Below are 25,515 nucleotides of genomic sequence, written 5' to 3' on the forward strand. Positions count from 1 at the left end.
CTACGCAACGTTGACTGTTTTCAGAAGGCTTCCCGGGTCAAATAAGAGATGGACTTATTGGCAAAAGCGGCGGAAACGAGCACTGCTGGAGAAGACTCGGAGAGCTCCCCGAGAAAGTCGACTGGTGACCGTCCAAAACGCTCGGAGCCAACGCCGTTTATCCTGAAGCTGTACGAGCTGGTCTCGGACCCGAGCACAGACGACCTCTGCACCTGGACGGAAAACGGTGACTCGTTTGTTGTCTTGGAACCGGGTCGGTTTACGAGTGAGATTCTCCCACGTTATTTCAAACATCACAACTTTTCGAGCTTCGTTAGACAGTTGAATCAGTACGCGTTCAACAAGTGCTCGTGCGTTCGCCTCGAGTACCGGAATCCGAACTTTCTTCGCGGTCGCTTTGACCTTTTGGCTCAAATAGAACGCAGGCCGAATAGAAAGCCGACACCTCCGAGCCTCCCTACTGTGAGCCCTGACACTGGTCCACCGACAACGGCTGGGTCCGGTGCCATCAAGGCCCAGCTACCGTCACCGTCTGCGGCACCGTCGAACCAGGAGGCCGCGTCGTCGTGGCCAGGACCGGGGTTTGCAGCGTGGCGACCACCGCAGGCGAACTGGCAACCCAGCCAGGGCAAGTCTCCGGATATTTTCAACCCGCAAGCAGGTGCTTGCTGGCCCGCGGCTGTGTACGGCCCAGGTGGGTATGTCGGCTCATCGCTCGGACCCGTGCCTGCGCGGCCGGACGTGTTTCCAGGGCGTGACTCAAACTATGAGGCCTTCCGCCTGCGACGTCATTTCTCACCGGAGCTCGCCTCGCGAATCTCTCAGTGGTCGCGTTCCGAGGATGCCCCAGCGAGCGGCCGAATGGAATCCCATCGTGAGACCGCGGAAAGCCCCGCCTGGGGAGCGTGCGGAGCTCGCGATACACGACAAGCAGAGCAGGCCACAGCATCCACTGCCTCACAGTCGACGCAGAGCCTGCGCGTGGCGAGGTATCCGGCGAGCACGCTGGTCAGTGTCCTACGCGAACGACTGCTGGCCGTGGGATCCGAGTACGTACACGTGGACACCGCTCTGAACCTGGTCGCGGAGCTTGAAGCGCAACAGGAACGCGAACTTTTGTCGATATGTACAGAAACCATCCATGCTGTCGACAGGTTTCGCAGCTGCCTCTGGACGCTGTGTGCGCGTCGCGCCAGCAGAGCGTACGAAAGTGCGGTCGGCGAGCCATTCACGTTCGCCGGTCGCTCGACATCGACCAGCAACCCGACATCCGGACAGACGGACTCGCCTATGGAGCAAGCGCAGAGCTCGGCGACAACGGATGCCCCAGCAGGGTCCTCAAGTGTGCTCGGATCGATGGACATGGGACCGCAGCCTGATGTACCGCTACCAGGCAAGTGAATCGATGGCGCACCTGCCTCCAGGAGGCATATGCGCTGTGTGCTTGTTTGCTGACGCACGTCGATGTACAGTGTTATGATGTGACGAGTAGGTGACTGGTTCGCATCTGTCATGGACGGCTGCTGCCAGAGAGCCACCCATCTCGTTCAGTGGGATCGTTTCATGACGTTTTGCTCCTCTGCACGGGCGGAGCGTGTAGTATAGGATGAAGCGTGGTTCAAAGCTTCACACGAAGAGCGAGGTCTCGTCCACTGGCACGCTACGGGAACGCGCTGACAGTTCAGGTATCAGACGAAATTTTGAACTAGGCCTGATAAGACTCGCGCTTTAAGCGTCTTCATCCAGTATCTTTTGGACGATTTAGGGGATCTATGTTTGTGGATACTTGTTGGAGAAACGGCTCTCCCCTGGGTGCTTCGCATGACAGGCCAACGAGGGGCACTGGCTGCACCAGTGCTACGCTGAAGCGCGGAACCGGCGACCCTGGTGCATTCCTGTCCGAGGGTCACCGATTGCGTTCCAGGTATTGCAATTGACGTTGGTTGTTTTGCCCCCGGGAGCTATTCGAGCAGCGCGCAGCGTTGTGGTGCGTGTCCACCGCCGATTTCGCCTCTTCATGAAGAGGATGGAGCACGATCACAAAACAAAAAAATGGACAGGATCAAAGCTGGAATCTGCACAAATTTAGAGGTGCTTTTTGCGTGAATTCGCCTTTGCACATATTTAGGGAGCGCCGACAATACAAGTCCATGTCAACAGGGTCGATCCACTAATAGATCCGGTAGAGTGGCCGGGCAGCCAATGTAAATGACATGGGAATCATGAGGAATGCGTCCATTCTGACGCAGCCTCCAGTCCTCCAGAGCCATGCCATAGGCAAGAAGAAACTCGGTGGAGACTTTGCAATGATGACACCATACCTGTCTCGTTGAGATGGTCCGAACTTTGCGCATCGAATGAAGTGCGGCATGGATGCCTCGCCACGAGGCCTCGAAAATCACATAGGCCACCTGTCGGGACGGCACAGTGAGCACGGCTTGGATCGGAGCCCCGAAAGCATCGAAATGCGGCCTTATGAGCGCATCGGGAGGCATCCAGCCATCACCGAATTGTAACTCGACACCGTTGCGGCATATGGAGTACGGCTGAGCAGCGTGCACTGGCGAACGGACGCCAGGCGACCACTCGATCCATCCCGCTTGGACGATAAGGTCCGCGACCCACGACTGCCGAAACCGAATCCGCACCACTCGCTCCGCGCCGTACCACAACGGGCCAAGGCGTTCAGGTTCAACCACAAACGTGCCATGTGGATCGAAAACGTCATCATCAAAGCGCTGCGCCAGAAAATCGTGTAGGCGCTCGTTGGTCATATCTCGAGGTGCTTCGTATGCGACGACTTCGTAGCCGTTACGGCGATGGTACGCGGGCCCCAGCCGAATGCGTCGCGAGCAGATGCGTAGACGATGCGCGAGCAATCTGGCACGCTCAGCGTCGCGGCTGTGCTGAAACTCGACGAACCCAAATCCGACACATTTGCCGGTAACCGGATCTCTCTTGATGTAGGCACTTCGAACCGCACCGTAGTTTGAGAAGCAATCCACCAGATCTCGCTCGGAAACGTTCCCACTCAGGTCGCCAACGAAGACCTGCGCCCGCCTGGACGAGGTCGGGCCAGGACCTGCGTTCGGCATCGCCGACACATTCCAGGTCGTGTGGTCCTCGGTTGACAGTATCCGCGGTGGCGCAGAAAACGCCCAGGCTACCATTTCATCAAGACTATGGAATCGCACCACCACCGGAGCAACAGAAACAGGAGACACGCTGTGCGGGCAGTGTGCAGCGCCCCGATTTTCAGATGCGACACCCGTGGGACACGGTTCAGAGTCGCGCTTGTCCGCTGGTGGGTGCGTTTTCGAGAACCCAGCAAGCACCTTCCTCCAATCGAAAAAGCCTCCCTGCTCGGGCAGCAGATCCCGGATATCTGTGTGCTGGTCCAGCGGTCCCGCGAGCGTCGGGCGGAGAGCGCCTACCAGCGCCTGCATCGATCCGCCGCTCTGGTGTTCTTGATTCGGAGTTCGCGACCGTGCTTGTGTGGAAAAAGGCCAACAAGCACAGCAGAACGCATTTCACAGCCTCTAGAGCGCTACGTCACCCATCGAACACGCATGCAATTCTTGCCATGCATGCACGCCAGACACGCATGCCTGCATACACGCATGCATATATGCATGCATGTGATCCCGGAGGCCGCGTTGAACGCGCATCGCCCTCATGCAGTCATGGTGATGCATGATGCGTTTCGCGCGAGCGTTTACGCATTCCGGCCATCGCCGTGCACATTGTTGCGTATTCGATTGATGCGCACATTCCGTGACGAAGCGTGTGTGCGTTTGCATCAGCTGCACCCGGGATCGCAACAGCGGCGCAGGAGCGGGTGCTGAACGGGTGTGAATCTGAAGTGTCCAATGATCTAGCGAGGGCGCACACTGCGCTTCACAGGGCCGCAGCTGACGCGCTCAGGGAGGTCTAGAGAACGCTGCCGTCACGGGTCTCGTCTTTCGTATGCGCCTGTGCAGTGCTGGGTAGCCGACGAGCCCAAATTACCCGTGAGCGCGACCTGAGGCCTTGGGTTGCTCGCTCCGCATAGCCATTGCTCGCTCGCATGATGCAGAAGCAGGGCCCAACCGGACGTACGGTAGCTTGCGGGACAGGAATCAAAGCATTGCCCAGGGACTGTCGATGTTGTTTGGCAGTCCGTATGCGACTGAGGTTGACAGTGCTGCATGGCCACTGTTTTCAGGGCTTTTGGCATTGGCGATTACCGCTGTGTACCCGACACAGAATCCAAGGTGCTTGTATCCGGAGATCTGGCCGTTGGACACCTTCGTCCGATGCCTGCTCAGAGCGTCGGGCGCAAGCCGGGCGATTCTCACATGATTGTCCGGCAGTGCAGCAAAACTGCAGATGGGCGCTGGTGCACAGCGCCCATCTGCGACAAGCGCCGAAGCTCCAGTGCAGAGCACATATGGACAGTAGTCCTTATACCAGAAAAGCATGTTCGAAAGCATCAACCAGCCTGATACGACCTACGATCGCAGTATGTGCGCAGAATTTCAGACATCTCATGGAGCGCGATACCAATGCGTACAACGCTGAGGATTCTCGCGCAGCCACTTGCTCATATGCGGTGCATCGCGCTCAAACCTGGACCCAGCGTCGGTGCATGTCATGAAATCAAAGACGAAAGCTCACTGAAATCCATTCCAAGTCGCACCTGATTCGGGATTTTGCGACATGTCATCGGCTTGCAGTCGATGTCCGGCTCCGTCGGGGTCGAGTCGTGCACCCGGAAACACATAGCGACTTGGCAGTTGAAAGTACTGTTCTGGGTCGCCAGCCAGCGAACATCGCTCCGTATCACCTATTTTGTCCGACCAGCCCAGAAGCTCTGCTATTAATCGAACGATAAAGTCACAGTCACCAAGGAGCTCCACATCAAACTGGATTCTTGCTCGTGCGACTACTTCCCTGTTCACCAGAATCTGCGGGACGCTTGCGTCGAGGCTGCGCGGCATATCGGCAACGGGCGCCACCTGCAACGATGTTCCAATGACGAGGAGCATATCAGCTCGTCGAAGATCATCTTCGATTGAATCGAAAAACTCCTGCGGCAACGGCTCGCCGAAAAACACTATACCCGGCTTCATGACTGGCTCAGGGTCGAAACCGTCGGATCCGCACGAGTCTTCGCTGTCAGATGCAAGGCCATCATCCAAGCTTGAGCGCTTGTCATTAGCATGCAACGCTTCCTCTCCGGTACATCGCTCACAATAGATCACGTTGCCTCTTCGAATCTGATGTCGATCCTGTTCACATATCGCACGTGACCGGTTGCACTTGACGCAGCGAAGCGTATCGAAGCTACCGTGGCAGAATATCGTTCGGCTAATTCCCGCTGCACGCTCGAGCCCGTCAATGTTCTGTGTATAACATCGAAGCAACTTGCCGGATCGCTCAAGCTGTGCAATAAACCGATGACAGAAAGATGGTTTTCGAAGCGCCTCTTCTGGTGGGAAAATTTCAGCCGCAAACTCATAGAAAGGCCGCGGGTCAACCAGAAACTGGTCCAGATCGAAAAGCATCTGAGGGTCGTCAAGGAAAGGGTATCGCGCCTGAACCCGTTCGTAGATGCCGCCCTCGCTCCGAAAGTCTGGTATGCCGAGTGAAGTTGATATCCCTGCACCACACAAGACGAGGATGTTCTCGGAATTTCGAAGCAGCGACACCACATCAGATAGGGTGTTGATTTCAGGGAGTTTTGGACGCACGTAGCCTCGTTCGAGGATAGAAGCCAAAACTGTAGCTAGGATAGTTTCCTCGTCCAGCTTTGTTTCCTCTACCAGCTCTTTCAGCCTCTCAGGTCCTATCTCGTCAGCTAGGAGCTTTCGGAGCTCGGTTTCGCTAGCGCCAACCCGTACGTGCCGCTCGCCTCGAAGAAGAGCAAGCGCAGAAGAGTATATCGTCGATCCAGAGGGCGACGAAGCCTCCGTTCCCTCACTTAGTTCCTCGAGGCTTTCACTGGACGGAGATTCACCGGTTTCCATATAAGTAGAGGGAGCTAGGCACGTCAGCGATCTCGCTCAACGCGTGTGCTCAGTTGTTTACCGAGCCGCATGCACAGGTCGGTTGTTCGCTCGAAGCGCGGGTACCTGGCGGCGGCGACGCGGTGTGTATACCCGGTTGCGTCGGAGGCATCACCGCGGCCGTTGGCGCACTGCGCCGCTCTGCAGCTTGCCGGGTGAGTGCGGTGGCGCGCCGGCGCTCGGCACAGAAAGCGGAAGAAACAGGATCTCATCGCCGGCGATAGCGAAACGCGTATGCAGGCGACTTTCGCCCATGATACATGATATGCTGTGACCTGGAGGTTTGGATGCAGCACAGTGCATGAATGCAAGAAGCATCGCAAGCTGCGTATCTACTGTTGGAAACGGAGCAAGAGACTGCCATGCTCTGCACAAGACTCGATATTCCATGAACGCTTGATGAATGCGTCTGTTTGGGATTGAAGCTTGAACAAGAGAGCCATGCAGGGGATGTTGTGCCCTGCCATAGGCGCTACCTGCTACACACTGGCTGTTCTGCGGTGCTCGTCGTTCCGAAATAGTACGGTTATTCGTTGTTTTGTGGGCTTGAGTTCGAGGCTATGATCCGGAGAGGGCCTGCCTTGGCGACGATGCCCTACATGTCGTAAGGGCGTGTTTCTGAAAGTAGTCCTTGACGTACCGTGCATTCGACAGGAAGAGGTCGTGCATTGGCCTCGTGGTTTGTCTGTACAGGCGCTCCGGAAGGCGATGATACATATCGGAAGCTCATCTGCGGGATTTCAACGGGCGACTGGAGTGCGCGACCATTGATACAACCAATGCATCGAAAGAACCACTTACAAATGGATAACACTCGCGGCAACTGACTATTGACTGCTCCCAAGACTACCCGAAGCTGTAAGGATGCCGTCCCGCTAGTGAATCACTTCAGAAGCACAGCGTTCGACCACTAGACGCCGCCAGGAAACACTGCCGAATGTCGCTGGAATGCGCCATCCACTTCATTACAAAAGCGAGTTGTCGATGTGGGATCCTACCGGAGTTTCCTATGTATTCATGAACGAGATATCCATGTTCTATGTCGAGAGTTTGCAAACGTATATCAAAGTCTGTGCCCGTTCTGCCCTCCGGAGACTGAATACAGTTCTGCATCCAAGTCAGAATAGAATAGAGGAACAAAGTGTGCTGTCTGGACCCGGCTTTCCATGTTTTCCTCCATTTTATCAAATGTATAGCCTCGGCATTGGAAACGCGTCATTTGGGGTCTCGGCATTCATACGAATTTCTATGATTCTCGTGGGTTGTAATGGAGGAGCTTCTTGCCGTCTTCGCCACTGGAGCCTGTTTAATCACAGAAATCGAGATGATTCGCCCCGCCCTCGAACAGGGCATCGAAGAACGGCCGATATTCTTATTCAATGCACGTGCTCGCGCCCCGACTTGTTTCCTTTCGCGTCACATGTTCAAATCAGGTGCTCGCGAGTTTTTCGATGTTCTGGTTCAAGGCAATTTGTGGGTAGAGCGATTCGCGCCACAACCTAAACAAGAAATGAGTTTCCAAAAAAGCCTGTAGAATGCCGTTATACAATTTCATGCCTAGCTTTCACTGATTTTGTCATATGAAACAATCCGCCGCGTTAGAAGGACAAGTCCTTCTCTGGATATAACCATCGGAGAAACGGCCTTTGATGCCATCATAATGTCTGTTAGCAGGTATGCTCTGAAAACCTCACCTCTCTTGTGTTCGCATTGCACAATGACTGGGACCCGTGCTCCCGTCATTGCATTCACTGCTCTGAGAGGAGAGTGCGTCAACGTTTCAGATGCAGTGTACCTATCCATTCCGAAATTTCCGAATTGTTCTCCGTTCAGGATACTCCTAGAGGTACTTGGTCCATCACAGACGATATCGCGCCCCATAAATCCTCTAAGGAATGAAACAGTGCGCGCTTTCGTGTTCCGCGGATAGCCTGCGCGCCCCAGGGGCCCGCCCAGAAGTTATCCTTGACCGTAGCGTGCGGCACAGGGCGCGGGGACGGAAGAGTGCAACCAGAATGGACTCCTCTACTCGGCAGGGGCGTACACCGAGCGATGAATCAGGCGTTCGGGCGCACCAGGCCAGCGCTCGAAGCAGCGCTGTGGTGCACTTATTGAATTGCTCGGGCATAGCCATATACCACCACTTCGAAGGACGTTTTGTGGCTGAACTTAAAGAAGATGATAATGGCGAAGGAAACGCAGATTGCAACATCTGCCCGTTTACGAAATTTCTGGCCAACAATCGGAAGCGATACATTCTTGATTTGAAGACTGCGATCAATATTCTTCGACAATTGACAACGGAGCTACAGCGAGAAGAGAGACCGCCGTACAGAATGCGGGAGATAAGAGAGAGGAAAGGGAAGCAGTTGCAGAAAGGACCCGCAAGGGATCGTTTTCATGACAGTGCGCAGAGACCTGATGTTTCGCGCGTGCATACGAGTCAAAGTGCATGGTCTGCGGTAATCTTCGCTGGGTACGATGTCCGCAGATTGCCGAACCTGACACGTGTCTTTCGGACAGCGCGCACCATGCTCATGGACGCACGCTGACCTTTTTGATAAACAATGTACAGTTAGGGCCGATGTCCAAGTCCGTGCCCCAGCCGCCTCTGATCCAGTCCGTGCAGGCGCGCGCTGCACATCCGTGGTGCCGGGCACACGCGGCACCCATTCGGGCACACGTCTCATCCGCCGCCGCTTTCGACGACTGCGCGGGAAGCGCAATCCAGTCCGAGGCGTCGCGTGCCGATGCGCGCTCTCAGCGATGATCAGGGAATATCTGCGAACACGCGCCTGTGATGGCGCTTGTAGCGGGTGTTTCCATCTACGGGCAAGGGAAGGGTCGGCGACACCTGGCGTTCCGTTGATCAACTGCTGAGCACAGAACGGGGAACAAGACGTTTATTGAGGTGAGTGTGCTGCAGCGCGCGAGACAATTCCATCAGGCGTGCACCTTGGTGACGCCGCCTGTGTGCAGCAGTCTCGTCACGGAAGTGAGCACGACTTCGAGTACCGCCTGACAACGTACCGGAATTTGCAGACACTCTGCATCAAGTTTGTGGAACGAGAACTCCGCAGTTCCCAGCATCGGTAGTTTGCGCTATTCCAGCTGGACCTGGAGAGTCGAGGACTATCGGCCTGCTGCAACTGACGAGGACAGCGCACGTGGTCACCGGTGACCTCGCGCAAGGTTGCACCTACCGAGGACCCCGCACCAGACGCAACACGCTGTCCAGACTTCAGGATCCAGTATCGAGCTCGGGTCTTTGAGTCGACACTAGCGAACGTGAACCCGCACATCACGCGGGTGACGGGACGACAAACGAGTGCACAACGCTCCCGGTGTCAAGGCAGCGTTCGTGGTCTGTGTGTCGACCAATTTTTTTTTGGGCGCGCTGAATACTGTGCTCCCGAGTTCAGCTCTTGGATGAGATCCGGGCGGCCCCGTGAGGAAAAAGGCCTCCGTCACTTTGCCGTTCGTATTTGCCACAAAGTCGAGCAGAAAGGCGAGACCACCTACAATGAGGTCGCGGATGAGCTGGTCGCCGAACTGCTGCAGGGAAACAATGGCGTAGCGCCGCGTGATCCGGCGAGTGAAGAGAAGAATGTGCGCCGTCGAGTCTACGATGCGCTGAATGTGCTGTGTGCTATCGGCGTGGTGCACAAAGATCGTCGCGCTGTCCGCTGGCATGGTCTACCTCGCGCCAGCGTACGAGAGCAGTCTCTCCTCGAGAACGAACTGAGCCGTCTGAGTTCGAGTGTGCGGGACAAGGACGGCCGGATCCAGCGATACCGCACAATTGTACGAGCGCTCGAGCGCCTTGTCCAACGCAATATGCGCGGTGCGGCGGTGGCGAGCAGCGGGCGCCCGCGCTCCGCGTCGCTACAAGGCGATTCGGCTGTTCGGCTGCCGTTCCTGCTGATCGCCACCGATCCGGATGCAGCAGTCGATATCGACGGAGACGAACCAGGTTCAGATCGCTGCAGCTTCACCTTCAATCGCCCGTTCCAGGTGTATGACGCGGACGGCGTCTTACTGGAGCTGGACGCGATGATCTGCAACTCGGGTGCCAGACAGGATAGCGCGTCGGTGCCCGCGACTACCAACTGTGCCTTGGGTTCGAATGAGGCATCGGCATCGGCGACAGCAGCAGCCAGCGAGCCTCCGCTATGACCCACGCGCAGCGGGATCGAGGCATCGCCTGCTGCTGTGCGGATGCCGATGCCTCATTCGTGATCGTTACAGGCCGCCGACGCTGCCGCATCCGTACTGCGCACCGTTGCGACATGGGCCATCATTGCAATCCATGCGTGTCTGCGTGTCTGCGACACGTTGCCAGCCAAAGTGCCGCTTCGAGCAACACGCGATCGCAGCTGATGCTGTCGCTGAGCGCTTCGATCTAGACACACATATCAACAGGGACGCACGTATGCATGCATGCATGCATGCATCCACACACGCATCCAGTTCTACTTCATCGGCGGCAACGTCGGCTGCGTTCGACGATCCATCGTGCGCGCTGCAGCGAGCGTCGGCATCCGAAGTAGCACCGCGAACTGCGTTGTAGGCGTTCCAGGCTCTGCTTTGTATGCCGTCGTCTCATCGCTTAAAGGCGGGAACCGTTTACGTGCTTGACTAGTGGAAGCGCACGCGATCGAATCTGTCACCCAAGCGCTGGGAAGCGTACGCGTGGATGCCAATGCCCGTAACGATGCGCTGATGCCTCGAGCGCCATGCCTGATGCGCTGCCAATGTCGGTGGCGGGTCAGAACCAATACGAACCGTCCAATGGACGACGCTATGCACAAAATGGAACGCCACGGCATCCGCTGCGCTCCGGCGGCGCCGTTATCGCTGCATCTATCTGCATGATCGATATGAACGAATCGAGTGCGTTCCACTCCGAGCAGCGAATTCTAGAACACGTGCACCAACACGCCTTTTTGATTTTGTTTGTTTTCCTCGCATGTACGCAATAAGAGCATCATATCTTGTGCCTAAGAGAATTGTCGCGGAAAGACTCGATGCTGTCGCTGCTATCGTACGAAAATCGGCCTTAGTTACGCAAGTCAGTGCTTCCACGTTGAGCAAGTAGATCGACGACCCGCGACTAGTCCCTGTGCTGGATGTCGCGCACCCAAAACAGAACGTTTTAAACGCTTTCTACGAGACTGCATCCAAGTCAATCCAGTTCACCCCGAAGTTCTCGTACAAGTACCACGAAAGAATCTATAGGACATGAAGTTTCTTTACGGAGCATACGAACGATAATAAGGAGACACGATGCTCAACGAGAAGCGCCCGCCATTACATGAGACCATGGCACCTTGAACAAAATTTCTATGTCTTTCTTACTAAACAAGAACGCTGATTACAGGAGAGATGCGTCTTCAGCTCACTCGATGAAATATCGTTGAGCAAATATAGTAGATATGTACATTGATTCTCCAAGAGCCTTCATGTGCTGTTGGTAAAGAAGAGCTATGCGGGCACGCGGACAACATCATCCCTATCGGGAATTCAATCGCGTGGTCGCCTACAGACTGTTACGCGGTTAGGATTCTTCAATACCTCAATCTTCCTCGAGGAGCCTCCTGCCTTATTTCTGACCTGCTCACAGACAACGTGGTTTTCCATCACTCAAAAGCGGTAAAGCAGCTCGCGGTTGAGAAGAAGGCGGAGCTCGACCTCATGGGAGCGAGTCCTCCCTGGTTCAATCCCGTACAAGGCGATTTCTCTGCTGCGAAACGCCGTTTTTGCGCTTACGGATTCGTAGACGATTCGTTCGCATCGGTGACACGGAAGCGCAAACGGCGCTTCTGTGACAATTCATTCTCTACACTCGCCTTGATGGACCTCATCGCGCAGCGGATGTTAGGAGTTCCCCACGCAGGGCTATCCGCAGTACACATTCCGCTGTAGGTTATGGAGCAAAGCTGCGTGCACGGCCATAATTGCTCCTCGGCAAACAAGAAGCAGTACTGCTTGACTGGGGCATCACAGCGTTGCCTATACGCTTCCAAGAATCCCTTGGAATGTCGCCGTGCCACCTCGGCAATCGGCACATAGACAGCGCAGGTTCCAGCAAGTATTCAACGAACCTGAAATACCAGAATCTTTCGCAGGTCGGTCTCGAGCACTTCATGAGGTGCAGCATTTGGACACGCCACCTTCATATTGCTGGCAAAGAAAAATCGGGACTGACAGAGCGATGCTCGGGGTGTTCATGGGCGCAAATAACGAGCTGATGGCGAATGGGCTCGACGTGCTATCGAGTTCGGAAGCGGAGCCACAGCGAGAGCGAGAGAGTCGCTTTGGATCGTCCAAGCGCTTCGCGCAGCTGTGAACCCCGAAGCTACCAACGAAGTATGCAAGGCGTAATTGGAATGCCATATCTGCTTTCCTCTGATCTTGATCGACTATGTTATCGCGATGATGGCGCTACAGAGCATGGGACACGCCCGACCCGGATCCGTGCGCCCAAGTCTCCACATGCGTCCATTTGATGTGGTCCAGATATGGCCAATCCACACATATGGTACTATTACGAGTGATTCTGTGCTGTATATGCTCTTTAATGGCTAACCATGGTCTCCACAAGCAACTATGAAGCATTAGAAAACTCTGTGAAGAATGTTCGCGTAGCTCGTTCAAGGGATCCCTTTTGCAGCGAATTACATGGAAAGAAATTCTCATGGACGATAGCGATCGATAGAATATCGATTTGCGTTCATGCGGCAAAGATCTGGGCCTGTATCGAGCACCGGGACGCATGCTCATTCATTCAAGGTTGACGAATATGGAGACAATGTGGCGGGCGTGAATCCCGAGTCCAAGGGCTCTCGGGCGTCGCCGTCCCTCCAAGTCAAGAGGACGGTGCCAGAGACCTGAACGGAAAGCAGATGAAGTCGCTCAAATTTTCCAGGACTCGCGATGATTGCGAGTCGGGCGCTTCAGACTCTGGGAGGCACACAAACAATACAAAGTGCCTGTCCATGGATCCATCTCGACGCTTTGAGCACCACATCGAGCGGAGAAGCACGTTTGTTTAGGCTTCATTCATGCAGTAGATCAGCGTCCAGATGTCTCACACGAACGATCTTTGGAGAAAGCAGATGAGACTGCGCTGCGCTGCGCTCGCCAATGCTCTCTGTTCCACGAAGGCAAGAATCGTGCATTCGTAACTCGGTCTGTGAATTGGAAAAGCATGCGAACGCAAAATCGCGTTGTTCCGTAATAGCATGTGGCGTTCTATGTGCTGTGATACCCGAGAGCAGCACTCTCACTCGTTCAAGCCGAGCGTTTAACGAGTGCAGGAATCGGTTCCGCACGATTCCCATCCAAGAGTTCCAGATGGCATCCACGCATACCGAACACTTGTGCATGATGAAAAAAGTTGAGAAGAGGAGCGTCTGACAGAGCCGAATGCATGAGATAGTACACGGTAAAATGAACGAACTTCAGATGGCGAGGCGATCGAAAACGAGCGGCTTGGTGTATTGTGATTCCACCAGAGATTCTGTGCGCAAGCACTTGTTTTACACCGAATGTTTAACGCCTCGATCAAGAGTCCGAAATATGTTTTACTCCAGTAGCGTCCAGTGGGTGTATAGCAGGCAAATTTTAGAGAGAAGCATCTAGAATTGAGAGTGTGCCAATTGTCGAGGCGATGAAGACTTGCATTAAAAAACTTCGAGGCCACGGGAGAGGCAATTGCATTCTCGTATGGAGCAAGGCAGCGGTATGGTAGGGGTCGAAATTCCAGAAAGACCGGGACGCTGCGTACACGCACCGTAAAACGCTTCCACGTCCAGTTGGTAAACGATAATCATGTTCCACCTTTACGTATTACCGAATATAAACATTCATTGCCCTTACCCGCCGGAAAAACGCGTATCGTATGGTACCGTCGAGAGCGATGCCAAGTCGAGTTTTGTGCAACAGTCTCTGGGCAGCTTGCGTGACCTGGGCTTGATGTCTTCGATGCGATCGCTTCTGGCCGGTACGCTGTACACCGAATAGTCGAGGCGAGTCGCAGGTGTAGTACGCGGGCTGCGATTCAGGCTCGGAATCACCAGCGGCGAGAGCAGCGCGTTCTCGTGCCGCCACGCAGCTTCCGTGTCCGGCGGGATGCTGACGTCGCACGGCAAAAGCACAGGCGACGTGGCGTCCAGTGGCATGATGCCCGAGAACCGGAAGCATTTATGCCCTCAAAGCTGGTGCAGTTGCCGGGAATCTTCTCCGGAGCAGCAGATCATCGCCTATGCTGTAGGCGTGTTAACGAATGCTCACAAATGCCGTCCAGAATATCTCGATGGGCAAGCAATCCACATCATCCTCTGAAAGCGCGGGTCACTGCGCAGGATCGTCTCCCAGCAGGATGTCGGCAGCGCACTGCTGTCCTCGCCTCGCTCGAAGCGAGCATTCACCCAGAACCAGGGTATGCAAGGACGTCGTGACGGACACTGGGCGTTGCGCTGAAGCCTCCGCTGCCGATTGCATCGCGCCCAGCGATGCAATCGGTACCGAACCGCTTTAACATGGCGGCATGCGCGCTTCTCGCGGCAATAAAAGATCGACCAGCAGGCATCCGAAACCAGCAATGCCCTCATATAAACTGTATGGGTTATCCGGGATTCGGGTGCCTTCAACGTATAGCAGCCAAGGCACTCGATCAATGGCGCTTGCCATGCCGGCATCAGGCACAGCTTTCGAGCGGGATACCTGAAAGTCCGCAAACGCAAGCGCCCGTTGCAAATATTCGATAGCGTTCGGGTCAGATGACCTCGCGATCTGATAACAACAGAGCAGGGCATAGGCATTGCCGCCGATGCCGTGGCACAGCCCCGGACCCTTTCGCAGCAATCCCTCTTGCCAGGTCACGCGCGCCGCAAGCGAAGCTTCTTCCGACAGATTCGGAAAGTGCGGGTATCGGCGCTGTGTAGCAGCACAGAGAAAAAGCGCACCGGGCGATCCATGACACCATTGCACGAGGCGTTTGCTATCAGTGCTACGTAGCTCTTGAAAACGACTTCGTTCCTGAAGCTTGACCCGAGTGTCGTAAAAGCCATCGGGCTCACGATGACTAAAAATGAACCCTAGCGTGTTCTTTAAAAGTGCGTCGCTCTGCGTGGGGCGCGCCTTCTCCGGCAGTGCCGCACAGGCCTCCAAGAGCGCTGCAGTCACACCCATGAGTCCATGGGCGAAACCCATGTACATATTGTCGTGCCACTGGTAGAGCAAGATATTCGCACCGGGCTGGCAATTGTCCGCCAGAATGGAACCTCGCATCATCAGATACTCAACAACATCCTCTGCAATATCTTGCCCGAGCCACTGCGCATTCGGCCCGAGCTCCCTTTGCAGGTAGAGCCAGCCGAGGAGATACCCGGCACTCCCGTAGAGTACCTCGTCGGCACAAGACGGCGCCTGATGTTGCGTGTCAGGTACAGCATATTGTCCCATACGTATAAATTGCTCCATGTACGCCTTGCAGGCTTCCGTGTTCGCCCTCGCATTCTCCACGAGCACGCTTGCGAGATAGACCCCAGCTTGTCCACAGAACACACTTGGACCTCGTTCGGCAACAACCTGATCCCAACGGAACGTGCCGCGCTGGTGACTCTGTGAAAGACCCTGCAAACTGAACGATGCGTACTCTGCAGCGCTGGCAAGCGCCGACTCTGCGAGCTCCTGCATGGCCTGCCGCAGAGACTCGTCCATACTCGGCTCTTGCGAGATCCTTTTCAGGTTTCGCCAAACGTGATAGAAGAATATACAGATACCGGCACCGCCGGTGTACAATGTTGGGTCACGTAGCGCGAAACGCGGCGGGTACCGCGTCTGGATCGCCCGGGCTGTACACCGCAAGTTGTCCAGCGTCTTCAGAGCAAAGGTCGTAAAGACCTCAGAATCATAGCGACCTTGATCTAGCACTTGTGCAAGCTCGCTAAACTGGGAAGGGTTCAGGTCGTTCTCGAAGAACCGAGCCCCCTTGCGAAAGCGCACCGTCCCCCTGCGTGGTGTTGCCATTTCGCCCGGAAAGCGCCTGCAGCGCTACGCAGCTCTTGTATGACCAATGCTCAGCAAGCCGCTCGCGCGTGCTGTGCAGAGGAACACCACAACTGCTAGACTAGACTTTTGCACGTAAACGTGTCTGGACCTTCAAGGATTATGCGCTATGCTCCAGAAGGGCCTGCCACGCACGCGAACGCTTATCGTTGGCGCTGGAGTGTGCACTGGAGCGCAACGCGACCGCCGCGCGCCAGCCCCAAGTCCAGTGCTGTCCAGTCAGGTCGATATAGAGGGCCTTGTCGATGCACCTGGTCGACAGCGATATCCTTGGAACGTCTGCGGACGCACTCGATCGTGAAGCGATTACATGCGACCGAGTGACAGTGCAGCTTCGGAGGCGCTAAGTATGCAGCGGTATCGTCGTTGAGGTCGCTGGGCTAGTCTTGCACTCGAGCCTTGTCTTCTGAACGTTGTTCGAGCGTCTGGGCCTCGGGCGTCGCAGGTCAAGACGTGAGCGTGTGTCCACGGAAAGGACTAGGTACCGGGGATGACACCTCGCACACGCGCCAGTTCATAAGCGGCGATTCCGCAAATCTTTCTGCATAGCGCTCATCTCTTATCACTAGCAAGTCTGATCTCGGAAACAACTCCGGTATAAAGGATTCGATCGGTTCCGACTTTAAGGGTGACGCGGAAGACCTTCCTTGGCGGAAGCAGCATCCCGAGCTGTGAACTAGATGCATGCGGCAATCAATCGGTACCGGAAGCTCCCACATGAACGGGTTTTACCTGCTCAATGATAGATGGTGTTGACACCGGCTCTGCAGTGCTCCCCTTCGACTGGATGACGGACGAGGAATGAAGCACGGACCCGTGGCATAACAAGGCCGCCACGACGTCAATCTGCTGCGTCGCATATGCGAATCACTCAAGATGGTGTGGGTACAGCCTTGCACACGTCCGGGCTTCATCAATACCATCGCCGCTCTGATTGAACACCATGAAAAACTGCCCGAGATTCTTCCGCTGCTTGTGAAATGCAGAGATTTGTGTAGGGGCGCACTGTTCTCGGCCCTGGCTGCTGACAGCACGCGCCCATCATAGGGCAAACGGCCCGATTCATGCATTCATTCGACTCGCTGCAGAAAAGCGCTGCTGACGCATTCCATTGGGCACGATTCTCTGCGAAAGTTGGCAGCCCGACGCGTTTGGCGTCGCGGATGTCACCCTCGTGCCTATGACCCAATCCATATCTGTGACTCGTGGATCAGGTTGCATGCTTGATCTTGTCAGGTGCGAAGACGCGCCCGCGTCGCGGGATGCCACGGGCGCTCATTCGTGAATCGGAAAACTCCCCATCGTACCAAAGAGCGTCGTTTCCTCAGGGCATGGGAAGCGCCCTCCGGCACGTGGGACATTCCAGCTTGATCTCCATCCATTTCAGGAGACACTCGCTGTGAAAGGCGTGGTCGCAGGGCGTCACCATAACCGCACTTGTTTCCTCATCCTCGAGGCTTTGCATGCAGATTACACAGTCGCCTTGCGAATGCACCGCGAACGGCCGACTGTATTCGTACTTTTGCGGCCGCAAACGCCTGGGAATGAACCAGCGACCACCCCAGCGTGCTTGGCTCTCCATCCAAACAATCTGCAGCAAGCTCCAGCATACGAGTCCAATACAGAGTCGCGGCCGCGGTCGCAAATGTAAAAAGTTGGATGGGCATCCCAAAAAGTACAGAGGCGCCAGCAGCCGCGCACTACTCGAAAGAAGTGCATAGGGCAGCAGAAACGAGCGGCGTGCATCCAGGTACGCAGTTCGAAGGATCTGCGGCAGCCAGTATGAATACATTCCGAAAATGATGATATTCAGGTGATTCTGCATGTGATAAATGGCAAGAACACCGATCAGTAGTGCCGCGTAGAAGCGCGAATAGAGTAGCGAAAGCTCTCGGCGAACGGTGTCCCAGCCAGTATTGTTCACCCGCCAGTTTCGAGCCTTCCAGATCATCAGCAAATACCTCATCTCGAATACGCTAAATATCACAAAGTAGAAGAAGGACGCAGTTGCAAAAGCGTTGAAGAGAGCCTGCACGACTACCCCAAAGACGAGATGCATCAGGCACATGTACGCATCCATAATCGCCTGCATGCCGACGGAGAGCATGCTAATTTTTGCGGCTGACGCCTGCGTATTCGTTGATTCCATCTGCTTCAGAATGACAGCTATCTGCATGATAGCGAAAAGAATCGACACAAGCGAGTATTTCTGCGCTGCGGAGAGGATTCTCATGGTGTTTGCCGTCGAGAGGCGCAGCTGGAAGCGCGCGCGACCCCGGCACGCATCGCTGGTGTCCAGGTCACCGATCATGGACAACTGGGGTAGAACTGCCTCGGCGAGACCGGCCGAGTTCAAGGGCCGCTGTTCGTGATTGCGGCCATTGTGCTCATTCGAGTACTTGTCCACATGCAGAACAGCTCGGATTGGGCACAAGATGGCCGGGTTGTACCACTGACTTTGAGCTGATTCGTTAGCACTTTTTGTACGCTCTCGATTCGTGAGCACGGCGGCACGTGTGTTCGCGGCGTTCAGGCGCAACCTCGCCGCGTCCAGCGACACGGACTCCGAGTTGCACGCCTCTCTTGAACGAAGGGCGTCCTTCGTGCGGCTCAACGTCTCCAGTGTTCCATTTTCGGAGACGCGGGGCCCGCCCGCTGCCTCGGAAGCGGGCGATTGCAGCGCCTCCACTATTGTTCGTTCGAACGTAGCCAGATCTAGCGGGGTTCGCTCGTCCTTCATTTGAGGCAGGTCTAGGTACGCTTCATAGAGTTGCTTGATGGCGCCTCGAGGCCGGACTCGGGTATCGCCAGCGAGCAGTAGCGTGCCGTCCGGAAAGCTGTACAGACCCAGCACATTCATCCACACATCGCCTTTGCTACGATATCGCCCGTCTCGCAGTAATATGTCACCAAGGACGACATCAATTGCTGCTCGAGGAGAGGCGCCCGCGTCCTGACCACCTCTAGTGCCCGAATTCGAGTCATCGAGAAGTTTCGGTGCCAATCGTTGGATGAGCGACAAAGACGCAAAGCCGGAGCTCTCATGCAACCCTAGCTGGTAGACGTCGCGACGTGGAACCGTAATTGTGTGCTTGGTGTTCTCCACGACAAGCGACGCATTCCCCGACGGTGCACTTGGCTCGTTTGCACCAGACTGAGAAACTGTCGTCGGGAGCATCCATTTCCCAGTGATCGTACCGTATATTTCCCGCGGCACTTTGCGTGACGCGCCACGATTCTGTGCGCTCTGCGCGGACACGCCGGTGACGACAGCGAGTTGCCGCTGGATGCTCCAGCGGCTCAAGTGCGTGCTCTCCAGCGCAATATGACCACTAGGCCTCGATGCAAACGTCTGCTTGTGCCAGACCGGATTCGGACTTTTCACCGGTAATGCTGCAGTCATGCGTGCTTGTACCATGAACAGCACAATCACCATGAGCGGAACCAGTGCAAGAGAAAGCAGCCTTTTCCTTACACTGCCATGCGCCGGCTGCTGGAGCATTTCAGGTCTATTTCGCTCCTGGGGTCGCCGTACTCGCGGCATTCTCGACGTTGGTCGTCGCGCGGCACGTACGGAACCGCCCAATCTCGCAAGCTCACGCGTGGTCGGCTTGCGGCTTCTCGGATGAGCCACGATCTCTGGTGTCGCGTCAAAAGAAGCGGTTCGTGATTCCAGAATCATCGCATGAAGACGATATGTTGGTATCGAGGAATTACCCGAAAAATCAACGGCGATGAACGTGCGCGACGCGCCAGAGACGTGGCGAGTCTGGCGCGAAACCCCGTCTTCCCCCGGTACGTCGTTCGTCTGGAGCGCTGTTGTGCTTCCTATTTCGATCCAGCAGGCAGCCAAGGACTCACAATGCACTGTGATAGTAAACTCGGAAACGATTGGCACGAGAACCCGCTGGAGTCCTTCGGGAGCACAGGTTGCAGCTCTCTGTCCACGTCAAGCTTCTCAGCAAAGCCTTCTTCAGAACAGTCGCTGATCGACTGATGCTTCTAATGGCTGCTATATTGCGCGTTCCACAAGGCCAGCCGCCGGGAGAAGCAATCCTAAAAGTGCTGCGTTCGCGCTCTGAGCTCTAAAATATCTGTTAGAGAGTTCGGTGGCTCGGCTCTTACCCAGAAGTAACCACGGCTCCACAGCTACGCAGCTCCAGTCCAGCGCTAGATGTTTCCTCACTCAAAAAATACCTAATCAGGATCCGCTTTGCTCAATTCGTCGGCCACGCGGAGCGTGTGAGCCTCGACGTCGACGCTTGCGCACGTCGCGAAGGTTTGAGGTGTGGACTCCCGCTGTTTTCGGTGCAGCGACGCAGCCTGTTCCGCAGCAACAGTATACAAGTCGCTACACGGGAAAGCGTCCTTCACAAACGCCACACTTGTTTACCAACGCTCCCGCCGACGATAGCAAGATACACGGAAGGGTGTACAACTTCCAGTTGATCGCTGTTGCACCAAAGCCGCGAATCGCCATCATTCGCGTGGCCAGGACGATATTAGTCATTGTGTATGATCTCCTCTAGATATGAAACATATATGTAATTATACGTTCATATCTCCATAAATATGAATCATTCAGACTCGCCGCATGCTGGGACGGCAGCGACGCTGCCAGCGCCACCGGTACTTCTTGCCGTGGGCGCGTTTCCCCAGCCAGTGCTCGTAACTACGGTTGGTTCCAGTGTCAACAACAAGTGGCTGGCACTTGCGTGACGGCGAGAGAACTACTATCGCTGCTCTTCCGTTTGGAGGTAGCACCAATGTTGGTTCTGCTTGAGACGTCCACAGGCTTTGCCCTGTTCAAGCTTCGCCACGAGTCACGCCTGCGGGCGGCGACCGAAGAAGATCTCGGCGCCATTTTCGAGTCAGATCCGGAGCGCCTCGGAAAGTTCCTTAAACTGAAAGCTTTTCAAAAGTTCAAGGATCTCTCTGAAGCTTTGACCGCGGCGGCTGCGCTCTCGGAGGGCAAGTTGTCAAAGAGTTTGAAAAAGTTCTTAAAACGGAATGTGGAGCAGAGCGATGCCGTGGCGGTTTGCGAACCGAAACTCGCCGGCATAGTGAAAGAAAAGCTCGATCTGGAGTGCGTTTATGATCCGGGTTTGAACGAGGTTATGCGAGGTTTACGTGCGCGGTACTCGGATCTGCTCCGATCGGAGCTGGAACTGGAAACGGAGCGTCCCATGGTGCTCGGTTTGGCGCACTCGCTTTCTCGATACAAGCTTAAGTTCTCACCCGACAAGATCGATACCATGATTGTACAAGCAATTGCGCTCCTTGATGACCTAGACAAGGAAATCAACACATACGCCATGCGATTGCGAGAATGGTTCGGCTGGCACTTCCCGGAACTTTCCAAACTGGTCCCTGACAATGCCCTCTATGCAAAACTGATCGCCCAGATGGGCACTCGACGAGGTGTCAGCCGCATCGACTGGGAGCAGTTTGGGGACCAAGTGCATAGGGAAGCTGTAGAGTCCGCAGCACGCGTGAGCATGGGCACGGAAATAAGCGACGAAGATGAGCGGAACATCGAGGAGCTTGCGTTGCAGGTGGTGAGTTTGTCTGAATATCGCGCAGAGCTCTTTGCGTACCTCTGTAATCGAATGCGGGCGATCGCTCCGAACCTCACAGCCATGGTCGGTGAAATCGTCGGTGCTCGCCTGATTGCACACGCGGGTAGCCTGCTGAACCTGGCCAAGTTCCCAGCGTCGACGATCCAGATTTTGGGCGCTGAGAAAGCCCTCTTTCGTGCATTGAAGACCAAGCACCCTACACCAAAGTACGGCTTAATTTACCATGCGAGTTTGGTTGGTCAAGCGCCACCTCGAATCAAAGGCAAAATCTCCAGAGTCCTTGCAGCGAAGACGGCGCTCGCGGTACGCCTAGATGCGCTTACCGAACGAGATGAAAATGTCGAGCAAATCACAGCCGTAGATGATGAGTCCGCGGCACGTGTAGCGCTTGGAATGGAGAACCGAGCAAAGGTTGAACGCCGTCTCCGGCAACTGGAGAGCGCAGCGTCGAGCCGTGCGCCTGGTCGACGTCAAGCGCAATCGTATCCAGCGACGGTACACGCTGACAGCACCCGTTCACGGCCGTCACGGTATGATCCGCCGGTGGAAAAACGCAGTTATCGAGTTGGCGATGATGCGTTGCCATCCGACGGCTACTCTTTCCGACCTGCGGCCGCGAATAAGGCCCACACCTCTGCGGACCAGGCGGACGATAAGAAGCGCCACAGAAATGGACCCTCTGGTACCGGAAGCCGTGAGAGCAAGCGTCCCAAGGAGGCAGATGAACGTCCCTAAGCCACTGGTAGTGCTGGAGGTGGCCTCTTTGATAGCATGCTCACGTGCGCTGGAACGCAACCTGCGCATTTTAAAATGAAGCGGGACGCGCCTGTCGCTCCATCATCTCTTCGCGTTTTCGCAGCGTCACTGCGGGATGATATGCCCAGCCTACGCAAAAGAGCATGCCCATTGATGCCCTGTGCCTGCTCATTTCATATGATACCGAAACAGGCACCAGCGAGTGCTTGTGAATCTCTTCGCGGAGCTTTCCCATTCAGGGTAAAGGAAAATGGTATTCAGGCCCATGTACGCCGCGACCAATTTCCTATAGTCTTTCACCCCAGTGGTGTTGTGCACCCCCAGGTGCGGTCATCAAATGCGTTTTAGCGGCTTATAGCAAATGCATTCAAAGTGCGTTCGTTTGAAGAATTAAAAAATTCGAGGGAAAGCCATGGAGATGTAAGTCGGGGATCCCGGAAGGCCGTCATCGCCGGCAACCCGGAAAACAACAACCGAAAAATCCCCATCTCGTCGACCACTGAGCGAAAAAGAGCGAAAGGCGAGGAAAAAGTAGGGAGATAGTCCAGAAAAGGGGTTTGCCCCACGGAACGACGCTGAGTCTGTAGTGGCACACAGGGCACGCATTCGAGGAATCCTTGCACTGGTGAATTCAGCCAGCGGCACTGCACGCAACGAGTTCATCAACCGAGACTTTGACGCTGCCATCGATATCAGACGATGTGCGGTGCTACAGACGAGACACGAGGACCCGTCATAATCCAGGTTTGTGCAGCAGCCTCTCAGGCTCGAAGTGTGCCTTGATAAACTGAAACCGACAGCAGGCGGCTGGTCACAAAAGACTCGGAGGCGTCTGCGCGTGCGTACATACAATTACCCTCCATGGTCTTGGGTCATTTTTGGTATCATGGACGCTGCATTTATAATCCGGTTATCTTTGATGGCGCCCAACACGACCACGAACATGAACTGAGCACGCATTGCTCAATCAGAACGTTTCGTGGCTTGGTCAGGACAAAAGCCCCCCCCTAAAACCCTCGTGTGCGTTCCTCTTGGCAGCATCGTGCCGCGAAGCGATCGCTCTCAGGGGGTCCGCATTCAGCGCTGGGGTACCGCTTCCGCTCGCTCTCTGTCTCGCCTCGCCATGGACGCACGCAGGCATGAACGCCGTACGCTGCACGAGAGTTCGCTCCCTGTGAATGCATATATCCTTTCTGCATTAAACGCTCACATTTCCAGAGCGATTTGGAGCATCCAATGGTGCTCACGAAAGCGCCGACGACGCCGTAGACGTTCGGCTTCTGATGTATGCGCAAAAAGAAACGTCTTACGGGGGATCTTTCGTGCCGGCCTTGAATTCGTCTGGCTGCGCTGTGTTTGCATCGATGTTCGGGGCCGGCGCATCTGGGGGTTGTGCAAAAAACTTGATCGCTAGAATCGTCACCCAATCGTAAAGGGAATGCGTGATAGACGGTGCTGCTAGATTGTGATGTGCCAGTTCAAACTGAATCGCAAAGAAAGCACCAGCCATACTGCTGAGCACGAAGTAAGCGACGTTGGCGGAGTGCGCGGCGCCAAATGCTAGCGCGCTGACCGCCACCGAGACCGGCAGCACCCCGAAATATCGATCTAGTAGGCCTTGAATCGCTCCACGAAAAAGCGCTTCTTCTCCGAAGCCGGCAGCCATGCAAAACAGGAGCGTCTCGAGAACACTGCGTTCGCCGAACACCTTTCTGACGGTTAGCTCGGTTAAACGCTTCAGCCGCTTTATGGCCGGAATCGGCAATATGTCGAGACTGAAAAAAATCGCTGAGAATGGGACAGTGTAGAGGACGCCATCTCGAACAGCCTCCACATCCGTCCAGTTCGTGTGCTGAAGAACATCGAAGGAAAAGAGCGCACCCAGTCCGAGTCCTAGGGGAAAGAGGGCGAGTTCGCTCAGCAGACCAATCCAAAACAAGTCTACGGTAATTCTTGTGCCAAAGGTGCACACAAAACCTAGTTTCGGTGGTTGTACAGCTGGTACCGGACCGCTTTCGCCAGACGCGCTCCTCGAAGCACGACAGCATCTTCCGCTGGGCACTGCGGAAACTGTTTCAAACCGAGGAACTGTCACCGAAGCAGATTGCTGCTTGCGAACTTGATAGCGATGAACAAGTTCGCTTTCGCGACCTTGACAGCAGTTTACAGACCAGCGCTTGGTGAAAAAGTGGCGCGACCCAGCACAGTACACGAACGCAGTCGCTTGACGTGAAACGAGGCGCTGGTGCTGCAGGCGTCCCGACGCTGTCATTGGTGCCCGAGCCAGTGCCGCTGCGTACCGCTGCACTCTCTAAACCAGTTGCACGGTATGCACTGCCTACTCGACGACTCGGTGAACTCTAGTCTCCGGCAACGGTTGGCGAGAAACGCTGCGCACGCTTCCGCACGACCAGGACATTGCGGATGTCGTTGAAGAGGCGCGTGCTGTAGCACTGCATACGCGGAGGCGCTTCAGTAAAGCCTGATGCGAACAGCTCTCGTCCGTTTACGAATAGTGCGGGACTTGTATGAATAGCTTCGGTAGTCCCTGAGCGGAAAACTTGCGACTTGATTGAGCAGCTGTGTTGTTCTGCGTTCGAAAGGCTCGGAACGGTTGTAAGCACCCGTCAGAGCGCGAGCTGCGACTGACAAGCAGGTTGCCTTTGGTTTAGGTATCGACCACCGATGCAAGTGCTGGGGCTTGCACATCTCTGGCAGAGCGCCGAGGCGGTACCTCGGTAGTGTCTAACACGTTCGCACTCCGGGGCAGTGGAAACGGCCCTCGTGCGTATCCGTCAGGGCTCTTGCTCTCGCCGCAACTAATGTAATGGAGAGCAGGTTCGAAGACCACAAGGGTTTTTGAGTGTTGCAGGGAAGCTGTATTGTCTTCAGAGAAAAAGAAAAATGTCTACGAAGAAATAGAGGCTGGAGCACTTGTAGTTGGTCCGTCCGCCTTCTTCTGTCCATGGGAACAGAGCTCTACCCTCGTGTCAGGCTAGAATAGAGCACTGGCCTATTTGCGCTGTTCCTACTTTTCGATTTCTCCCTCAAACTTTTCT

At 55.3% G+C, this 25,515-nt stretch overlaps 8 protein-coding genes across 8 annotated transcripts, besides 2 other annotated features; 3 read left to right on the top strand and 5 right to left on the bottom strand.

Annotated features, from left to right (window-relative positions):
- Window positions 1-48: 48 nt before the first annotated feature.
- Window positions 49-1,401, top strand: CYME_CMT597C (heat shock transcription factor; the record flags this gene model as incomplete). The annotated part of the gene is made up of 1 exon (XM_005539481.1): window positions 49-1,401. One exon carries the CDS (start codon window positions 49-51, stop codon window positions 1,399-1,401), a length of 1,353 nt encoding a protein of 450 aa, XP_005539538.1.
- Window positions 1,402-2,153: 752 nt separating this feature from the next.
- On the bottom strand, window positions 2,154-3,446 carry CYME_CMT598C (similar to heterogeneous nuclear ribonucleoprotein; the record flags this gene model as incomplete). Its single annotated transcript, XM_005539482.1, has 1 exon — window positions 2,154-3,446. One exon carries the CDS (start codon window positions 3,444-3,446, stop codon window positions 2,154-2,156), a length of 1,293 nt encoding a protein of 430 aa, XP_005539539.1.
- Window positions 2,323-4,904: a sequence feature (possible transcribed region).
- Window positions 4,653-6,008, bottom strand: CYME_CMT600C (NAD-dependent deacetylase sirtuin 1; the record flags this gene model as incomplete). The annotated part of the gene is made up of 1 exon (XM_005539483.1): window positions 4,653-6,008. One exon carries the CDS (start codon window positions 6,006-6,008, stop codon window positions 4,653-4,655), a length of 1,356 nt encoding a protein of 451 aa, XP_005539540.1.
- A 3,468-nt stretch (window positions 6,009-9,476) lies between these two features.
- Window positions 9,477-10,223, top strand: CYME_CMT601C (similar to transcription factor DP-1; the record flags this gene model as incomplete). The annotated part of the gene is made up of 1 exon (XM_005539484.1): window positions 9,477-10,223. One exon carries the CDS (start codon window positions 9,477-9,479, stop codon window positions 10,221-10,223), a length of 747 nt encoding a protein of 248 aa, XP_005539541.1.
- Window positions 10,224-14,585: 4,362 nt separating this feature from the next.
- On the bottom strand, window positions 14,586-16,082 carry CYME_CMT602C (similar to lanthionine synthetase; the record flags this gene model as incomplete). The annotated part of the gene is made up of 1 exon (XM_005539485.1): window positions 14,586-16,082. One exon carries the CDS (start codon window positions 16,080-16,082, stop codon window positions 14,586-14,588), a length of 1,497 nt encoding a protein of 498 aa, XP_005539542.1.
- A 198-nt stretch (window positions 16,083-16,280) lies between these two features.
- Window positions 16,281-17,795: a sequence feature (possible transcribed region).
- Window positions 17,446-19,803, bottom strand: CYME_CMT604C (hypothetical protein, conserved; the record flags this gene model as incomplete). Its single annotated transcript, XM_005539486.1, has 1 exon — window positions 17,446-19,803. The coding sequence occupies one exon, from the start codon at window positions 19,801-19,803 to the stop codon at window positions 17,446-17,448; it is 2,358 nt and encodes a 785-aa protein (XP_005539543.1).
- Window positions 19,804-20,887: 1,084 nt separating this feature from the next.
- CYME_CMT605C (box C/D snoRNP component Nop58) lies at window positions 20,888-22,435 on the top strand (the record flags this gene model as incomplete). Its single annotated transcript, XM_005539487.1, has 1 exon — window positions 20,888-22,435. One exon carries the CDS (start codon window positions 20,888-20,890, stop codon window positions 22,433-22,435), a length of 1,548 nt encoding a protein of 515 aa, XP_005539544.1.
- Window positions 22,436-23,762: 1,327 nt separating this feature from the next.
- CYME_CMT606C (hypothetical protein) lies at window positions 23,763-24,728 on the bottom strand (the record flags this gene model as incomplete). Its single annotated transcript, XM_005539488.1, has 1 exon — window positions 23,763-24,728. The coding sequence occupies one exon, from the start codon at window positions 24,726-24,728 to the stop codon at window positions 23,763-23,765; it is 966 nt and encodes a 321-aa protein (XP_005539545.1).
- Window positions 24,729-25,515: the final 787 nt, after the last annotated feature.

This window comes from Cyanidioschyzon merolae, chromosome 20 (genome assembly GCF_000091205.1).
Source record: "Cyanidioschyzon merolae strain 10D DNA, chromosome 20, complete genome".
Lineage (NCBI taxonomy): Eukaryota > Rhodophyta > Bangiophyceae > Cyanidiales > Cyanidiaceae > Cyanidioschyzon > Cyanidioschyzon merolae.